General features: G+C 47.6%; 1 protein-coding gene across 8 annotated transcripts in view; it reads right to left on the bottom strand.

Annotated features, from left to right (window-relative positions):
* The window catches only part of ZNF831 (zinc finger protein 831), a 110,668-nt gene that overhangs the window by 53,336 nt on the left and 40,041 nt on the right, over positions 1–17,291 (bottom strand). For 6 of the 8 annotated variants that reach the window (XR_011494712.1, XR_011494713.1, XM_044748317.2 and 3 more), the window contains 3 exons: positions 15,147–15,284; positions 10,590–14,375; positions 9,270–9,409 (listed from right to left, as the gene is read on the bottom strand). Coding sequence is in view for 6 of the 8 variants with exons in the window: in XM_044748317.2 (XP_044604252.2) it covers positions 9,270–9,409; positions 10,590–14,339 (3,890 nt within the window). In the remaining 2 variants the exon portion in view is untranslated. Of the gene's footprint in view, positions 1–9,269; positions 9,410–10,589; positions 14,376–15,146; positions 15,285–16,039; positions 16,210–17,291 lie in introns of all 8 variants that reach the window. The other 2 variants (XM_070486196.1, XM_014830656.3) reach the window with 2 other exon arrangements.

Below are 17,291 nucleotides of genomic sequence, written 5' to 3'. Positions count from 1 at the left end.
AAGACTTAAACATAGGATTTGAAACTTTAAACTTTTAGAAGAAAACATAGGGGAAAACCTTCTTAATATTGGCCTTGGCAATGATTTCTTGGATCTGACACCAAAAGCACAGGCCGCAAAAGCAAAAATAAACAAGTGGGACTACGTCAAACTAAAAATCTTCTGCACAGCAAAGGAAACCATCAACAAAATGAAAAAGCAACCTACAGAATGGGATAAAATATTTGCAAACCATCTATGGAATAAGGGGTTAATATCCAAAATATATAAGGAACTCATACAACTCAATAGCAAAAATACCAAATAACTGAATTTTTTTAAATGGGCAGAATACCTGAATAAACATTTCTCCATAGAGGATACACAAATAGCCAATAGATATATGAAAAGGTGCTCAACATCACTAATCATCTGAGAAATGCAGATCAAAACCACAATGAAATATCACCTCACACCTGTTAGGATGGCTATTACCAAAAATCAAATGACAGCAAGTACAGACACGGATTAGAGAAAAGGGAACCCTTGTACTCTGCTGTTGGGAGTGTAAATTGGCACATCCACTATGGAAAACAGTAGGAAGCATCCTCGAAAAATTAAAAAGAGAACCAGCATATGATCCAGCAATCCCACTTCTGGGTATCTACCCGAACAAATTGAAATGAGGATCTTGAAGAGACATCTGCACCCCATGTTCACTGCAGCATTATTTACAATAGCCAAGATATGGAAACAAACCAAATGTCCATCAATGGATGAATGGATAAAGAAAATGTGGTATGTACATCCAATGGAATAATATTCAGCCTTAAAAAAAGAAGAAAATTTTTCCATTTGCTACAACACGGATGAACTTGGAAGTCATAAGGCTAATTGAAATAAGACAGACACAGAAAAAAAAATACTACACGATCCCACTTATATCAGGAATCTAACATAGTTAAATTCACAAAAAGAGAGTAGAATGGTGGTCATCAGGAGCTGGAGGGAGGGGGTATCAAGGAGGTGTTGATCAAAGGGTACAAACTTTCACTTATGCAAAATGGATCAATCCTAGAGATCTGCTGTACACTGTAGTGCACATTGTCAAGAATACTGCATTGCACACATAAAAATTTAAGAGAACAGATCTTATGTCAAATGTTCTTTAAAAAAAAGAGGAAGTGAAGAAACTTGTAGAGAGATAGATAAGTTTAGGACATTGTATATGGTAATGGTTTCATGGGTGTATACTTATCTTCAAGATGTGTACATGAAATATGTATGGATTGTACGCATATCATTCATACCTCAATAAAAAGAAGAAAAGGGGAGTAAAGAGCAAAAGACTACAAAAATCACCAAGCAGATTTGAAAAATAATTACATGGAACTTTTTGGAAATAAAACGTAGTATATGTTAACAATTACATTTAAAACCTGACAAATCAGTAAAAGCAGGGGGACAAATTCAGAGGCCATTGCAATAGTCCAGGGACTTCTTCTGGGCAAGATGGTGTAACAGTAACTGGATTTACCCTCCCCAATAAAAAACTGGACAAATGTTTGAAACAGTGGTTTTCAGGACATTGGACATCAAGCAATGAAAGCGGTGATACCTGAGAGGAGAGAAACAAATGAAGTAAGACTTGTAATTGCCTCAGCTTACTGGTGGACATGGTTTCCAGGTCCAGCACCATTTGTTGAAAAGACTAGTGCCTTCGAACGCTTGTCAAAAAATCAATTGACCAGCTACATGTGGTCAATTTCCATATTCTTTATTCTGTTTCATTAACCTATTCATCTGTTTTGATGCAAATACCACACTGTCTTGAATACTTTAGCTTTATAGTCATCTTCAAGTCAGGTAGTGTAATCAAGACAGTGTGGTATCTGCATCAAAACAGACGGATGCACAAATGGTACTGCAACAATTAGATATCTACATGCAAAAATAAGAACTTTGACTTATACATCACACCCTATGCAAAAATGGATCATAGCCCTGAATGTTAAACCTAAAAGTCTAAAACTTTAAAAGAAAACTTAGGAGAAAAATCTTTGTGACTATGTTAGGCGAAGGTTTTTCAGTTATGATACCAAAAGCACAATCCAAAGAAAACAATGATAATTGGACTTCATCAAAATTAAAAATGTCTGCTCCTTAAAAGACACTGCTAAGAGAATGAAAAGATAAGGCAGAGACTAGAAGAAAATATTTGCAAGCTACATATCTGCTAAAGGACTTCTAACCATGTATAAAGGACCCGCCAAATTCAATAATAAGAAAACAAACAACCCATTCTTTTTAATGGGCAAAAGATTTGAACGGGTACTTCGCCAAAGAAGATACATAAATGGGAAATAAGCACATGAAGAATGCTCAGTATCATCAGGCATTAGGTAAATCCAAGTTCAAACTACTAGATACCACCGCACACCTATTAGAATGACTAAAATTAAAAATAACGCCATACTAAATGCTGGCAAGGATGTGGAGAAACTGGAACTCTCACGCACTGCTGGTGGAAATGTAAAATGATACAACCACTTGGAAAATAGCTTGGCAGCTTCTTAAAAAATTAATCATGCATCTACTGTATGATCCAGCCAATCCACTCTCAGATATTTACCCAAAAGAATTTAGAGGGTATATCCATACAAAGACTCATATATGAATGTTTATAGTAGTTGTTATTTGTAACAGTCCTAAACTGAAACAAACCAAATGTCTACCAACAAGTGAATGCACAAATTGTGACATATCCCTCTGATGGCTTACTCCTGAGCAATTAAAAGGAGAGAACTATGGGTACACACAGTAGCATAAATGAACCTCAAAATAGTCATGGTGAGTGAAAAAAACCCAAGCCAAAAAAAGAACATATATTGTATGAAGTCTATAAAATTCTAGAAAAAGTCAACTAACATGTAGTGACAGACTGCACATCAGCGGTTACCTGGAGCTGAGAGGGTGGCAGGGTGGGCAAGAGAGAGAAATTATAGAGGGACATATGGAAACTCTAGGGATTATGGATAGATTCATTATCTTGATTGTGTTGTTGGTTTCACAGCTGCATACATATGTCAAAACTTATTTTAAACTGTACATCTTAAATATGCATAACATTAAAATTCAATATACCTCAATAGAGCTTTTCAAAAACTAACCCAGAGGATTAAGAAAACTAGTGGAATTTTGAAAAGAGATCTAAACAAATTATCTAGATGACAGCACAAAGACACAAAGTTACTGAAAACAGAGGCTGAAAGACATGAAAGATAGAGGAGATCGAAGACACGTTATTCCAGTGTCCCGGAAAGACAGGACAGAGCACGGGAAAGAGGCAAGGTGTGGAGACTGAAGGCTGAGAATTTCCTGGGTAGACATCAATCCACAAACCATAAAAGCCCAATGGGTCCTAATGGAATAATAAAAGAAACGTGGACCTGTATACATCAAAGTAAAATTATGGAACACCAAAGATTAAAAGAAGGTCTTAAAAGTAGCCAGAGATAAAAGACCTTCAAAGGACAGATGAGTAGACTAATAGCTGACTTCTCCACGGCAAAATGGAAGCCAAATAAAAGTGCAACAAGAGCTTTGATGTGCTGAGAGAAAATAGCTGTCAACCGAGGACTGCACGTCCGGCAAAAATATGTTTGAACAACAAGGATGAAATAAGTGTATTTTCAGACTAATAAAAACAGAAATTTTTCTTCTCTAAAGGAAATTCTAAAGATGATGCTTCAGCCAGAAGAAAATAATCCCAGAACGAAGGTGTTATGCAAAATAGAGTGAAGAGGCAAGATGTCTGTAATGATGTGGGTCAGTATAAACGAATGGGCTTCAAAGGACAAACAGACATGGAAAAATATTTGCAGTGAATATAACAGGCAAAGAATATATACAAATGTGGGATATATACAGAATCCTACAAACTCTGGATGGGCAAAACATTAAAAATTTGCTAATAACAAGCATTAGTAAGAGCATGACAGCAGGGCAATTCTCACTCACAGCTTGTGGAAACGAGCCATGACACAACCACTCTGGGGGGGATTTGCTGATAACTCGTAAAGTTAAAAATGATTATCTTATAACCCAGCAATTTCACTTTTAGGTGTACTTCTTAGAAAACCTCTTGCATTGTGCCTAAGGAGTCACGTATAAGCATGCTCATTGTGAAGTTAGCCAAAAAAAGTTGGAAACAATTTAAATGTCCATAAATAGGAGCATGGGAAATAAAATGAGCCATCTTCATGGGATGGAACACTCTGCTACAATTCAGACAAATGAAGTTGATCTGTACTTACCAATACAACCAGATCTTCAAAAACACAGTGTTGAGTTTAAAAATCAAGCTGAAGAATGATAAATTCAGTATGATATTTCTATACATAGTTTAAAGAGACAAATCAATAGTATATATTATCAGTGGATAAATTGATTTGCAAAGTATGAAAACATGGATTGAAACAATTAGTGCCAGATACATCAGACTACATCTATTATCTTTTTTGTTTTATTAGTTTTATTTTATTTAATATATAATATAATAAAGTAAGATTTTTTTAAAGACTCAAAAGCAAATACGACAAAATGTTAATATTTGTTCATTCTAGATCATGCAGGAGGAATCTGTTACATGTTTTCTGAACTTTCCTGTATTTTTAATTTTTTTTAAAAAAGAAGAGAGAACAGATACTCTGATACAGGAATTTTACCATTCTCTCTGAGCTGAGGCCTATAGTGGAATCTTTGCTACAGTATTTCATGTTCTGTAGAATGTTAAGACAACTCACATGAAATAGAAAGTGAATTTAAAAAGAGGCTTCTTTCTTGAGGAGAGAACACACTAATTGATAGATGACAAATAGAGATGCATGCACACACATACGTGAGTGGGTAGGTGGATACATAAATTGACGCGTAGATGCACAATATACAATCACACATCTGTGGGTGGATGGATGGATAGATGGTGTCACAGGCAGAGTAACGCACTCCTACAAGTTGTCCACGTCCTAGTCCCCAGAACCTGTGACTATGTTACCTTGCATGGAAAAAGGGATTTGCAGTTGTTATTGAGGGGATGGACCTCGAGATGGTGAGATTATCTTGCGTTATCCGGGTGAGCCTAATTTAACCACGTGAGTCGGTAAAAATGAAAGACGAGGCAGAAGATTGGGTCAGAGAGATGAGACTGAAGAAGGAGGAGAGATGTGAAGTGTGGAAGAGACTTGACTCATCCTCACTGGTTGGGGATTTGGCTGAAGGGAGCCACAAGCCACGAATGGAATTCTGCCAACAACCCAAGAGAACAGGAAACGGGTGACCCCCTCCGAGCCCCCAGAAGGGAGTGCAGCCTGTGACACCCGATTGTCATCCAGGGACACCTGTGCTGGATTTCTGACCTACAGAACAAGACAGGAGTAAGTTTGCGTTGTTTAAAATAACCCACGAAATTGATAATTTATTATAGCAGCAACAGAAAACTAACACAGACAGATGATAGATGATAAATAGATAGGTAGATAGATAAGCAGAAAGACAGACAGATGATAGATCCCTTACTTCGTGAAATAGAAGTATTTCTGTTTGGTTAGCTGCAGAGCAAATACGTGCAAAACAAATCCTATGTTACTATTGACTTCTATTACAAATTGGTCATGACTTACTATCTGAAAAATGGATGGATTTCAATATACAGAGTTGAAAACTTTTTACAAGAAAAAATAAGCTCCGTGCATGGCTTCCCGAACAGTGAACTCGAAGCCCTTTTGTAAAGCACTTTTCGACTGGGCACCAACTTTCGGCATTTTCCCAACACTGGCGCTCAGAATTGGGCACCAACTCCATGTTTCTGAAGATGGGTTAAATGTGAAAGAGAAGTGGAGAGGGCATTTCTCCAAGAAGCTCTATCATCTAACCGTGTCACTCCACCACCGGAGAATTAATTAAATTTGAGACCTCACGTGGGTCAAATTGGTAGTCTTCTTTAAGAAATCTTTGCAGGCCAAATGCTATAGAACCAGTGGCCTGATAAGAAATTTGTCTTTAAAGGGAACTTTTCCTTATAAGCCCAGCATATTCCCTTACGAACACTTCCCTAAATGTGTGTCCCCACATTAAAATCTTAGCAACTGCTCACCATGAGTGGTATGATAGAAGATACGGGGTCAGAAAACTCCAGTGCAGTCCCAATTCCACAGCAGGGTGAGCTGGGGGAACCATTTCTGGCAGATGCACCCGAGGGTGGCCCCATGAGTCACAGCCTTGTATAATCCCCTCCCCTTGAGTGTGGTGGAACCTGTGGCTTGTTTCTAACTAATAAAATATGGGAAAGGTAAATATGTAACTGAGGCAATTAAAATTCCTAAGAAGCTTGCTTCTTAAAAGCCAACAATGGAGAGAGCATGTGTCTCTGCTGCCTCAAATCTCTGACCTCTAGATCTTCTTCTAAAGGCCTCACCTGATTAGGTCAGGCCCCCTCAGGATGATCTACCTTTCTATGACTCAAGAAAATGAATCTACAAAGGAAATAAAGCCAGGCGATGGATAGAGAATAAAAGGGGGAACCGCTGAGGCCTGGGAAGCCCCTGCTGCCTTGCTGCTGTCTTTGCTGGGACGGGGGGCGCTGGCCATGTGAGGAGCCAGGGGCGGGGGTGCAGGTGGAGGCAGAGGGATCTGCAAGTGGAATTAACTCAAAGGACGGTCCTGAGCCGATAGAGTCATAGATGATGGATGCATGGTGGCCAACCAAAAACATTTGGTGGATATAAAAATTTCAGTGGTGTCATCCCCATTTCACCCACTCAGGGGCTCCAGGATAGAGCTGCTAAGTCTTGGTTCAGACCCCTCCTTGTTCTACATGGGCGCCCACTGCCCCTTCACTTTCCCACCCGCAGGCTCTTGCTGAGGAGCTCGCCGACTGGGAAGGCAGTCTTTTGGCTCCCACAAGACCAGATATTAAGACCAAGATTTGCAAGCTCAAATGCCTAGAAGCAACAGGCAGATGACGTGACTGAGAGAGGCAGGCTGAGTGTAAGGCAATAGGGGGACGTAGGGTCTGAGGCGAACTGCAGAGCACAGGTGCTATCCACAAGGGGTGGCCACGACTCAGCTCCAGCCAATTGCTGCCAGGCAGAAAAGCAGGCCTCGTGTCTTCAGAGCTTCAGATGTTTCAAGAGAAGCTGAAAATCCAGATTTTTATGTGAAATCCCCTGATAATTATTATTTGGCTACTAAGTGTCAAAACTTTTTAAAATGGTCCGGGCCTAACGAGATTCCTACCTGAGCCATGTTTGGCCCCTGGGCTGCTGGTAGGCTTTCAAGGCATCCTGGAGAGATGTCTCCAGGCCTCTTGGAGCACCAGCCTGGACCATCAGTCTTATCTGGGAAAGTTTCCCTGGCGGTCTCCTAGCGGGTGCACGATGAAGGTTTGCTGAGTTAGTCAAGTTGAAGTCTCGGGAAGCAGGGAGCTGTTAATGAGGCAACCCACCCTTCCCCGCCCCCCCACCACATTTCCCAGGACCCTGACAGAAGCCTGGAGACTGCAGGCTTGTCAGTCATCACTCAGAGGGAGTTTAGCATTTCCTCAATGTCAGTTTACGCGTGAGAAGCTGAGGAGGAACAAAGCCAACTGCCAGTGTCCCTGTGCTCCCAGAATCCCGTGGGTGGCTACTCTGGTCTGGCCAGCATCCATCCCACGTTTCCCTTAGGGGGCTGTCCCTCCCCACTCCCCACAGTTTAGGTTAGGGCTGGCTGTCCCTGTAACATAGGCAGGGGTTCTTCTTTTGTTCCGGCTACTTAGAATTGGTCTTCTATCACAAGAGCCCTGAATGATCTGTGAAATAAAGAACATGCCCCCCAAAATGATGGGCATGTTGGAAAGGACAGGATGTGGTTTGGGGCAGCATAAGACATTGCTCCTCCAAGCGTGCTCCCTGAGCCAACATCCTCAGCACCATCTGGGAGTGTGTGAGAAATACAGACTCTCAGGCCCCACCCCAGACCCATCGAATTCCACCCAGAAACACAAGAAAACGCCAGAAAGCTCCAGGCGACTCTCATGCCCATTACGGGCTGCGAGCACTGGGGCAAGCTGCTGTTCGCCACACGGCTCTGGAGTGAGACGTGCTGGTTCAAATCCGAGTCTTGGGGAGGTCCCCTGATCTCTGTGTCTCAATTTCCTCATGGGAAAAATGGGGAGTCATCATAGAGGGCCTGGCACACAGCAGGCCCTCAGCGACGTCAGCTCTGGAGACATGGTCCCGGCAGACAACTGAAATGGGGGCAGGGGCCCCAGAAGAGGGTCTGCCATCTGCAGCCACTGAGGGTCTGAGCAGCTGTGGGGAAGAATTAGGAATCTGCGTTCTCGCCTGAAGACTATCTAGGCTGTGGACCCAATACTGACAGCAGGGGAAGAAGGCTGAGCGGCCCAGGCAGGGGAGCGTGCGGGGGCCGAGGCATGAAGGGGGGCTGCAGGAGAGCGCCCGGGGTCTGGGTTTGGAGAGGGAATTAGAGAACGAGAGAGGCAGAGACAGCACGACAGCACGCTGAGTGGTAGAGAGTGTGGGAAAATGAGCCGGAAAAGCTTCGTGGGGGGCCGAGAGAGGGTGGGGGCTGGTTGGAGAATTTGCTTTTTAGCTTGTGTGCCGTGAGCAGCCTGAAGGGTTTTGAGCAAAGGAGCAAGACAACCAGCAAAGACATGATGAGCCAGTGGTATGAAAATCCACACGTCCTCCCGTTTGTTGGCGGTAGATGCCCTGCATGCACGTGTCACAGGGAAAAGTCCTGAAAGGCGTGCCCCTAAATGTCAGTGGTGGTTATCTCCGAATGGTGAGATTACCAGGATGTTTCATTGTCTTTTCTTTGCTCGTCTCTATTTTCTAATTTTTCTGCAAAGAACACGCATCGCTTGCATAATTAAAATAGCAATAAAAGCCGTAAATAATTAACACACTCTCTCTTCAGGACTTAAGCTGGATGGATGTGTTTTCAACTCAGTTATTTCAAATATTTGCTGGATCCCTGGCCTTAGAAAGGCTCCATTGAAAACACATAGCCAGTGAGGCCATGCCAGGTGGGCTGACGGGGAAACAGAATGAGCCTCTAACGGTGAAACTGCAGACCCCAGTTCCCACACAGGAACTCTTTCTCTGGAGCACAGAGATGCCTTTTGAGTCCCATGTGAAGTTTTGCTTGGAGGTTTAGCAAAATCAGAGTTTGCAGTTCCTGACACTATGGGCACATGTGGACATGACAGCTGCGGCCTCACACCCTACCTTTTGGAGTTGAGGCTCAGTTTTTTCTGCTTGCTGCTCCCACGAGACATCTTCACTCTCCTACGACGCAGTCCTTTTTTCCACTCCGGCTCAGTCACCGGGTCCTGGGACGCCATCCCTGGGGCTAACGGGTGGGAGAGCTGAAAATACCAGGCATGTTGGCATCATATTGCTCAGAGCCCTCATGGTAAGAACAACACAGAAGGGTTCTCTCTCTACAGATAGGATGCCTGTCTGGGGAAATCAAGGCATGGAAATGCTGCATCACCAAATGGTCTGAGCGTTCCTGGGTGGAACCTTCTGGAATTCTGCCAGGGCTGGATCCACAGAGAAAAACTCAGACGTTTGGAGTAAACTGGAGGCTAGGGAACACCATGGCCAGCTCTTTTCCCTCCCCCAACTCTACCTTTCCAGGGACCCCCCACCAATACCTAACTGCCTTTTGGAAGAAGGAGGGCCAAACTGGGCATTGGATTTCCCCTCCCTCAGGCCCCACACATTTTTTATCAACCCACCACTCTCAGGATGAGGAAAGTGCTGCCACTCCCTCAGGCTCTGCCTGGGAGAAGAAGGCAAGGCTCTGGAGTCCAGGCCCTGTCATTGTTCTGTATGGTTAAATTAGAACTGAGGTCCAGGACCCTCTTCAGTTGCTCTGGCCTAAGACATTATAGAGCAGGACAATGCCCTCAATTATAAAATCCAGATGCACAGACTTGCTTTCAAGATGGGACTATAAACTTATCATTTAACCACCAAGTGAGAACTCTCTAGAGCACCCATCTCCTTTCCCTTTTTGCCATTGCTCCCAGGAAACTCAGATGTAAGTTAAATCTGATCATAGTAATTATTTCTCCAGAGTCCCTGGTACAATAGCTCTCTCCTTTTAAAAGTTGGGGGGTGGTTTTTGCCTGGAGTCCATCTCCCAATAAGAGTTTCTGGTTTATAATCCTAGATTACCCAGAGAGCTCTCCTGAGCAGTATCTCATTTCACTTTTTGCCTCCATTCCCAGGAAGCTCAGTTAAATTTTATGTCCGGTTATGAAAAATATTTCACCCAGAGTTTAGGGTACAATAATTCTTTCCTTTGAAATTTGTTTTTTCATGATTTTCTTTCACTTTATTTTGCATTTTTGGCCTTTATTCTCTCCTGCCCTATATGTGGTAGCCCCAACTTCCCTGGGGAGCAGGCTGAGAAGACATTATAATGGACGGCAGATGCTACAAGGGATGGCTTCACACTTTCTCTCTATCATTACAAGTCCTGCCTGCTAAGCGTGCTCCCTCAGCCCTCCGGAGCCCCAGAGCAAAGCCGGGTGTTACCTTCAACGTCTGTGCCTGCCCTCCTTCTCCTGGGCTTGTCCTGGGCCATCCTCCCGACACAGCCTTGCGCCCCGGCTGGGCGTCCGGGCCCTTGTCCCGGGGGGTGCCCCCAGGGGAGTGCAGCGCCAAGTACACGGAAGCAGCCTTCTCCTTCTGCTCCATGGGCAGAGGGAGGCTGCGGCTCAGACAACACCAGACGAGCAGGGGCTCTGCCCTCAGGGTAGGGAAAGGACCCCGTGCCCTGGAGCTCCCAGGGGTCTCTGAGTGGGGACACAAGGCCAGCTCAGGCCAGCCCGAGGGCATGGGGGCCGAGAGGAAGGAGCTGGGCCAGAGGGAGCAGCAGGCACTGGGCCCTGCCAGGGACCCAGAAGGAGGGTCTTCTGGGGCACTCTTGGGAGGAGCCCTCAGCTCCCTGTTGGGTGCCCAGGGATTCAGGACACCCCCAGAGGGCCTGGCCCTCGCCAAAGTGCTGCCCATGCAGAGGTGGCGGGTGTCACGGGTCGCACTCCTGGGGGAGTCACACACTGGCGTAGGCAGGAAGGAGGCTGTCTCCCTGGGGGCTCCGGCAGCCAAGCCAGGAGACTCTCCAGCTGCTGGGGTGCTGGTGTCCAGGTCTCCTTTCTCGTCTCCCTGCACCCCCTTTCTCCAGTCCCCCAGCCTGGACTGGCAGGGATCCTCCTCAAAGCTGTCTTCTCCGCCGGGGGCCAGGCCCGAGACTGCGCTGGGAGGCAGGAGGGCCCCCAGCCCTGACTCCACAAATGGTGCCCGCTCTTCGGGACACCTTCTCCCACAGAGAGGGGCCTGGCCTTGCGCTGGTCCCCGGGCATCGAGCAGAGAGGGGTGGGTCTCTCCCTGAGGTAACCTGAGGAGGTACTTAGGAGGAAAGGCAGCGTCCGCCGGGGCGGCAAGGGCACCAGGAGGCCGAGGCTGGACAGCCGGCTGGGAGGGACTCATGGTGGCTGCAGCTGCAGGGCACAGGGAGGGCCCCTCGGCCCTCGGCCCCACCTGCCACAGCGCCACTGAAGAAGCAGCGGATGAGGCGCTAGAGGTCTCCAGGGGCTTGCCCTGTTGTCCAGCACTGCCCCTCGCCATGCAGTCGCTGCTGCCATGCAGCCCTCCTAGCTTGTTCCCAGGGCCACTGTCCTGGTTCTGAGATGATGGGGAGGCAGCCTGCATGGGGCTGCCGGGCGCCTCTCCTTCTGCTCCCGAACACTCCGATTGCTCCTGGCAGCTCAGCTCCTCCACTTTCAGCTTCTTCCTCTCCGAGGGGAGCTTGTCTTCCAGAGCCTGGGGCTCCCCAGAGTTACTACTGGGCTGCCTGAGGACGGTCTGGGCCCGCTGACAGGTCTTTGTGCCCCTACCATTACAGGTGCCTCCTTCCAGCTTGGGGTCTGGTGAAGCCAGCCTGGGAGCCTGTAGGTCACTTTCTTTGAGGGGACCAGGTGCTGGGGACAGCTGACACCCCAGCTCCAGCCTCCCCTTTGGAGGAATCTGAGGGCTCTTGCTACCCAAACAGGGGGGTTCTGTGCAGCTGAGAGTTGGGGGTGAGGTGGCCCTGTTCACCCCAGGCTGGTCACTGCCTCCCGCTCTAGCCACTGTCTCCCTCTGCTTCTGGGGCTCAGTCACCAAGAAGCCCTCTGGGGCTGGCAGACTTCCCCAAGGCCCTGGCTTGGCCCCCACAGAAATGTCCCCAAGGACAGGGGTCCTCTCATCCTGGGCCGGGGCTGCGCCCTTGCACCCTGCTGCCTCCGCCTGGAGAGGATGGTCCAGCCCTGTCCCACTGCCCACTGTCTCCTCCTTTGCCTTCCTGCTTCCGTGGTGGCTGGCTCTCATTTTCTGGTAGATTCTCTTGAACGTCTCGCTCCCATACACCTGCCACTTTTCTTGGGAGAACATCTTCAGCTTCCTCTGGCTGCCTTTCCTACTGGTCGCTCTGGCCTGGCCAGCACCCCTCTCCCCTACAGCAGTTCTTTTTCCATCTGGGGCCTCTGCAGGGGCCGGAGTGTCTCCAGTGGGCGGACACGGCAGGTCCTCCACTGCGGCCTGTCTGACCAGGGCCCGGGGGTGACTGCTGGGGACACCCACCAGTCGGGCAGGGGTGGGCCTGGGGCTCAGAGGCTTCTGCCTCCTGGGGCAGGTGTCCTGGGGGTCCAGCGGCTCCTGCCACATTCTGGTGCCCTCGACGAAGGGCAGTGAGTTGCTCCTGGTGACCGGCACACACTCCACGGTGGTGGAGAGCTGAGTGGGGACCGAGTGAAAGAAGAGGGGTCGCGTCTTGTCCAGGGGGGTGAAGGTGGAGCGGGCCGAGCACAGGGCGGCCTGCCTCCTCCGTCCAGGCTCCAGGGCCCGGAGGTCAAAGTGGAAGGAGTCCTTGTAGGTGTAAGGCATGGGCAGGTCGATGCTGCCCTGCTTGGACAGGACCGTCTTGCGGGGCCGCACGTTGTCCAGCTGGGAGTCGTCCACCACGGCCTGGTTGTGTGAGATGAGCCTGGCGATGCGCTCCTCCAGCTGCTTCTTCTCCAGCTCCAAGCTGGGCCCCTGCTCCCCCGGCTCAGCCCTGGCGCCTCCGGGCCCTGGGGCGCCCTCCCCCTCGGACTCAGCACTGTGCTCCGAAAGGCTGTGCAGGGGACTAGAAGGTGCCAGCGGCTGCTCCACGCTGTCTGAGCGGGACAAGTAGCCTGAGTCGGTGCTCTCGCACTTCCTCAGCCGGCCCTCCGAGGCCTTGGGGTCCCAGGGCTTCTCCGCGGACATCGCCTGCTGCTGCTGCTGCTGCACGAAGCACGACCTGCTGGCGGTCGGAGACTTCTGTTCCAGGAGCTTACGCCTCGGCTGTGTGCCGGCCACTGGGAGCCCAGCGGACGCGGTATGGGTAGAGTCCAAAGGGGCCTCTCTGTCAGTGAATGTGGACCCTGGACAGGGAATAGCTTCCAACTTCAGATCTAGGTTCTTGGCAACAGGGAACAGACGTGTGGTGGGCAGTGGGCAGTGTCCAGCACGCTGGGCGCCTGGAGAAAGGGGTCTCTCTGATTGGGCCGCATCGCGCACTCTCTGGCTCCAGCTGTCCCCTCTGCCATCTGCTCTGGAGGTCTCTCCAGCCTTGTCCCCCTCCTCCAGGTGGCTGCCTCCACCACCGTCGGACTCCGAGGACAGCCGAGAGTTGTTGAGGTGCGTCTGGGTGCGCCTGTGCTTATACAGGTTGCTCTGGGTCTTAAAAGCGATGCCGCATGTGGCACATGGGAAGGGCCGCTCACCCGTGTGGGACCGGATGTGCTTCTCCAAAACACTGGGCTTCAGGCAGTCCCGGCCACAGTGAGGGCACAGGTACTTGCCGGCATTCCGCACCTTGCCCGGGCTGCCCAGCGTGGGCCCCAGGCCCGGCGACAGGACAGGCAGAGCACCCACGATGTTCACGGTGAGCGTTGGAGCCACTGGCTTCCCCATCTGGGTGGGGCCAAGTCCTTCCGGCTGCAGCAGGGGGCTGAGAATGAAGGGCACATTGCCCCCATCCAGGCTGCCTGTCACTAGGGGGGCGCGCGGCTGGAGGCCCCCAGGAGGCACTGTGTGGTACAATGGGATGGGCAGGGCCTTCAGGAACACAGTGGGGGCCAGGCCCTGCTCTGGCGGCAGGATGACAGGGCCCAGGGTCAGGCGAGGTGAGGCCTGCCCACCTGGGGCCCCTGGGGGGCCAGGAGCAGGAGCTGGCTGGTCCCTGGCAGGTGAGGCAGGGCAGGTGAGTTCTGGCACCTCCATCCCACATCATCTGAGTGTCCCAGGATGCCAGGTAACCTGTGGGCAACAACCAAACTTTACCATGGGTACCTCTTTTCTCTCTTCCAACTGTAAATTCTTCCCTGTCCCCACCAGACATTTCATCACCACTTTGAAGCCAGACAACTATCCCCCAAGAAAAGTACTCTTATTTCCATGTTAGGAAAGGGGAAACTGAGGCTCAGAGAGTGGAAGTGACTTGTCAGGTAACTGATACACGTCTCTTATTTAACATGTCTAAAGGGAACTCTCGATTCTTGCCCTCTACACAGGCTTGTCCTCTATGTCCATAGGCTGCCCTCTATGGCAGCCTTGTCACTGTTATCCCCCGACACCCAGCACAGTGCCCGTGCACAGAAGACGCTCACAAAATATGCTGACTTCATGAAAAAGAAAAGTCATGTAGCTCAGCTCAGTGAGGTCCCCAAAGTCCACAATGATTCCATGTACTGGGGCCTGTCTCTTTCCTTCTCTGGAACTCAGTTTCCAGATCTGTAAAACGGGAAGAGAATCAGCACCTCCCCAGGGCCATTCTCACTCTGGAGTTCTGAGTGTCTGCTGTTGGACAAGGGCACTAAGGAAGAAAACTGACCTGAGGGGAAGCTTACCAGATTTACCAAGTGAAAACACAGGACTCTCAGCTAAATTTGAATTTCAGATAAATAATGCATAATTCTTTAGTATAAGTATGTCCCAAATCTTGCATGGGTCATGCTTATGCTAAAAAAACTATGCATTATTTACCTGAAACCCACACGTAATTTGGCATTCTGTATTTTATCTCCTCACCCCACCAGGAAAAGGAGCACTTCCTCAATCTCAGGATCAGGTTGGTCTCTGCTTCAAGACGGGGCTTCCAAAGCCCCCTCAGATCCAGCTGGAACACAGTCAGGTCCCTCTTAGCCAGGAGGAACAGCTGGACAAATCCTGGGCAAGGGAACAAGAGAAACTCAGCCACACTCTTTGAACCACGGGAGGGAAAGCCAGATGCAATGGGAAAATGTCAGACAGGCTCATGGCTAGAGGATAGGGGTCTCCAGATCCTTCTTCTTCAGGTGCCCATCCCCCAGGAGCTCCATAAGCACACAACAACCATCCCCCAGCTCAGCTCCTCAAGAAAAACAAATCCAAATGCCAGCCTTCAGCAGCAGGATTGTTTAAGCAGGGTGAGGTGGAAGTAGTGGCCTGCTGGAGCCAGCTCACACCAGCTCAAACTGGCTCACAAGAGCTGAGTGTTAAATTTTCAGAAATTTTGCAAGCCAGGTGTTAAACATGATCATAATTAAAAGTTAAATTATATAAACTTACAATTAAATAGATTATATTAAAAACCAAAGTATTACAACTGGATACTCACATGTGAAAAACTGAAGTTGAACCCCTGCCTCACACCATATACAAAAGTTTGTTAACTCAAAATTGATCAAAGACCCAAATGTAAGAGCTAAAACTATAAGACTCTTGGGAGAAAAGATAGGAGTAAATCTTCATGACCTTGGATTTGGGAGTGAATTCTTAGATATGACACCAAAAACGCAAGCAATTTTTTAAAAAGATTAAAAAAATAAAAAAAGATAAATTGGACTTCTTCAAAATTAAAAATTTTTGTGAATTAAAGGACACTAACAAGAAAGTGAAAAGACAACTCACAGACTGGGAGAAAATATTTTCAAATCATGTACCTGCTATACATGTAGCCACTATACAACTCAATTAAAAAGTGAGCAAAGCAGGCTGGCCCCGTGGCATAGTGGTTAAGTTCACATGCTCTGCTTCGGTGACCCAGGTTTTGCAGTTTCAGATCCCGGGCACAGACCCAGCACCCCTCATCAAGCCATGCTGTGGCAGCATCCTATATAAAATAGAAGAAGATTGGCAACAGATGTTAGCTCAGGGCCAATCTTCCTTATAAAAGAAAAACAGCAAAGGACTTGAGTAGATACTTCTCCAAGGAAGATAGACAAATGGTCAAAAGCTAATGTAAAGATGCTCAGTATCATTTGTCATTAGAAAATGTAAATCAAAACCACAATAAGATACAACTTCACATCAGCTAGCATGGCTAGAGTAATAATAATAATGACGAACTGAAAATAAGCAGTGTTCGTGAGAATGTAGAGAAATTGGAACCATTAAACGCTGCTGGTGGGAAGGTAAAATGGTGCAGCCACTGTGGAAAACAATTTGGCAGCTCCTCAAAAAGTTAAGCATAGAAACACCGTGTGACCCAGCAATTCCACTCACAGGTATATACCCAAAACAACTTAAAACAGGTATTCAAATAAAACCTGTACATGAATGTTGAGAGCAGCACAATTCAAAATAGCTAAAAGGTGGAAACAACCCATCAGTTCATCAATAGATGGATGGATAAACAACATGCAGTGTACCCATACAATGGGATACGATTCAGCCATGAAAAGGAATTAAGTACTGACACACGCTACAACATGGATGAACCTCGAAAACATTATGCCAGGTGAAAGAAGCCAGACTCCAAAGGTCACATCTTGAAAGATTTCATTTACATGAAAAACCCAGAATAGGCAAATTCATAGACACAGAAAACAGATTAGAGTGGGAGCCAGGGGTGCAGAGGGAGAATGGGGAGTGACTGCTTAACTGGGTCCAGGGCTTCCTTTTGGAGTGAGGAAAATGTTCTGGAACTAGATACAGGTGGTGGTGGGACCACATTATGGATGTAGTAAATGCCACTGAATTGTTCACTTTAAGAGTTTAAGTGGTTAAAATGGTGAATTTAGTGATATATGAATTTTACCTCAATAAAAAAGGTACTAAATACTCAAAGCTCATCACTTACTAATTGTTTTATTACGTCTTACCATGGTCAATGCTCTTGAACTTATTTATGTTGATTGCATCAGTACAGTGGAAATACTGCATAATGGTGTGGCACTCCACATCTCCATCTCT

The sequence above is a fragment of the Equus asinus genome, chromosome 15 (assembly GCF_041296235.1).
Source record: "Equus asinus isolate D_3611 breed Donkey chromosome 15, EquAss-T2T_v2, whole genome shotgun sequence".
NCBI classification, from domain to species: domain Eukaryota; kingdom Metazoa; phylum Chordata; class Mammalia; order Perissodactyla; family Equidae; genus Equus; species Equus asinus.
The sequence above is the reverse complement of the archived record's forward strand: the minus strand, read 5'-3'. Positions and strand labels throughout refer to the sequence as shown.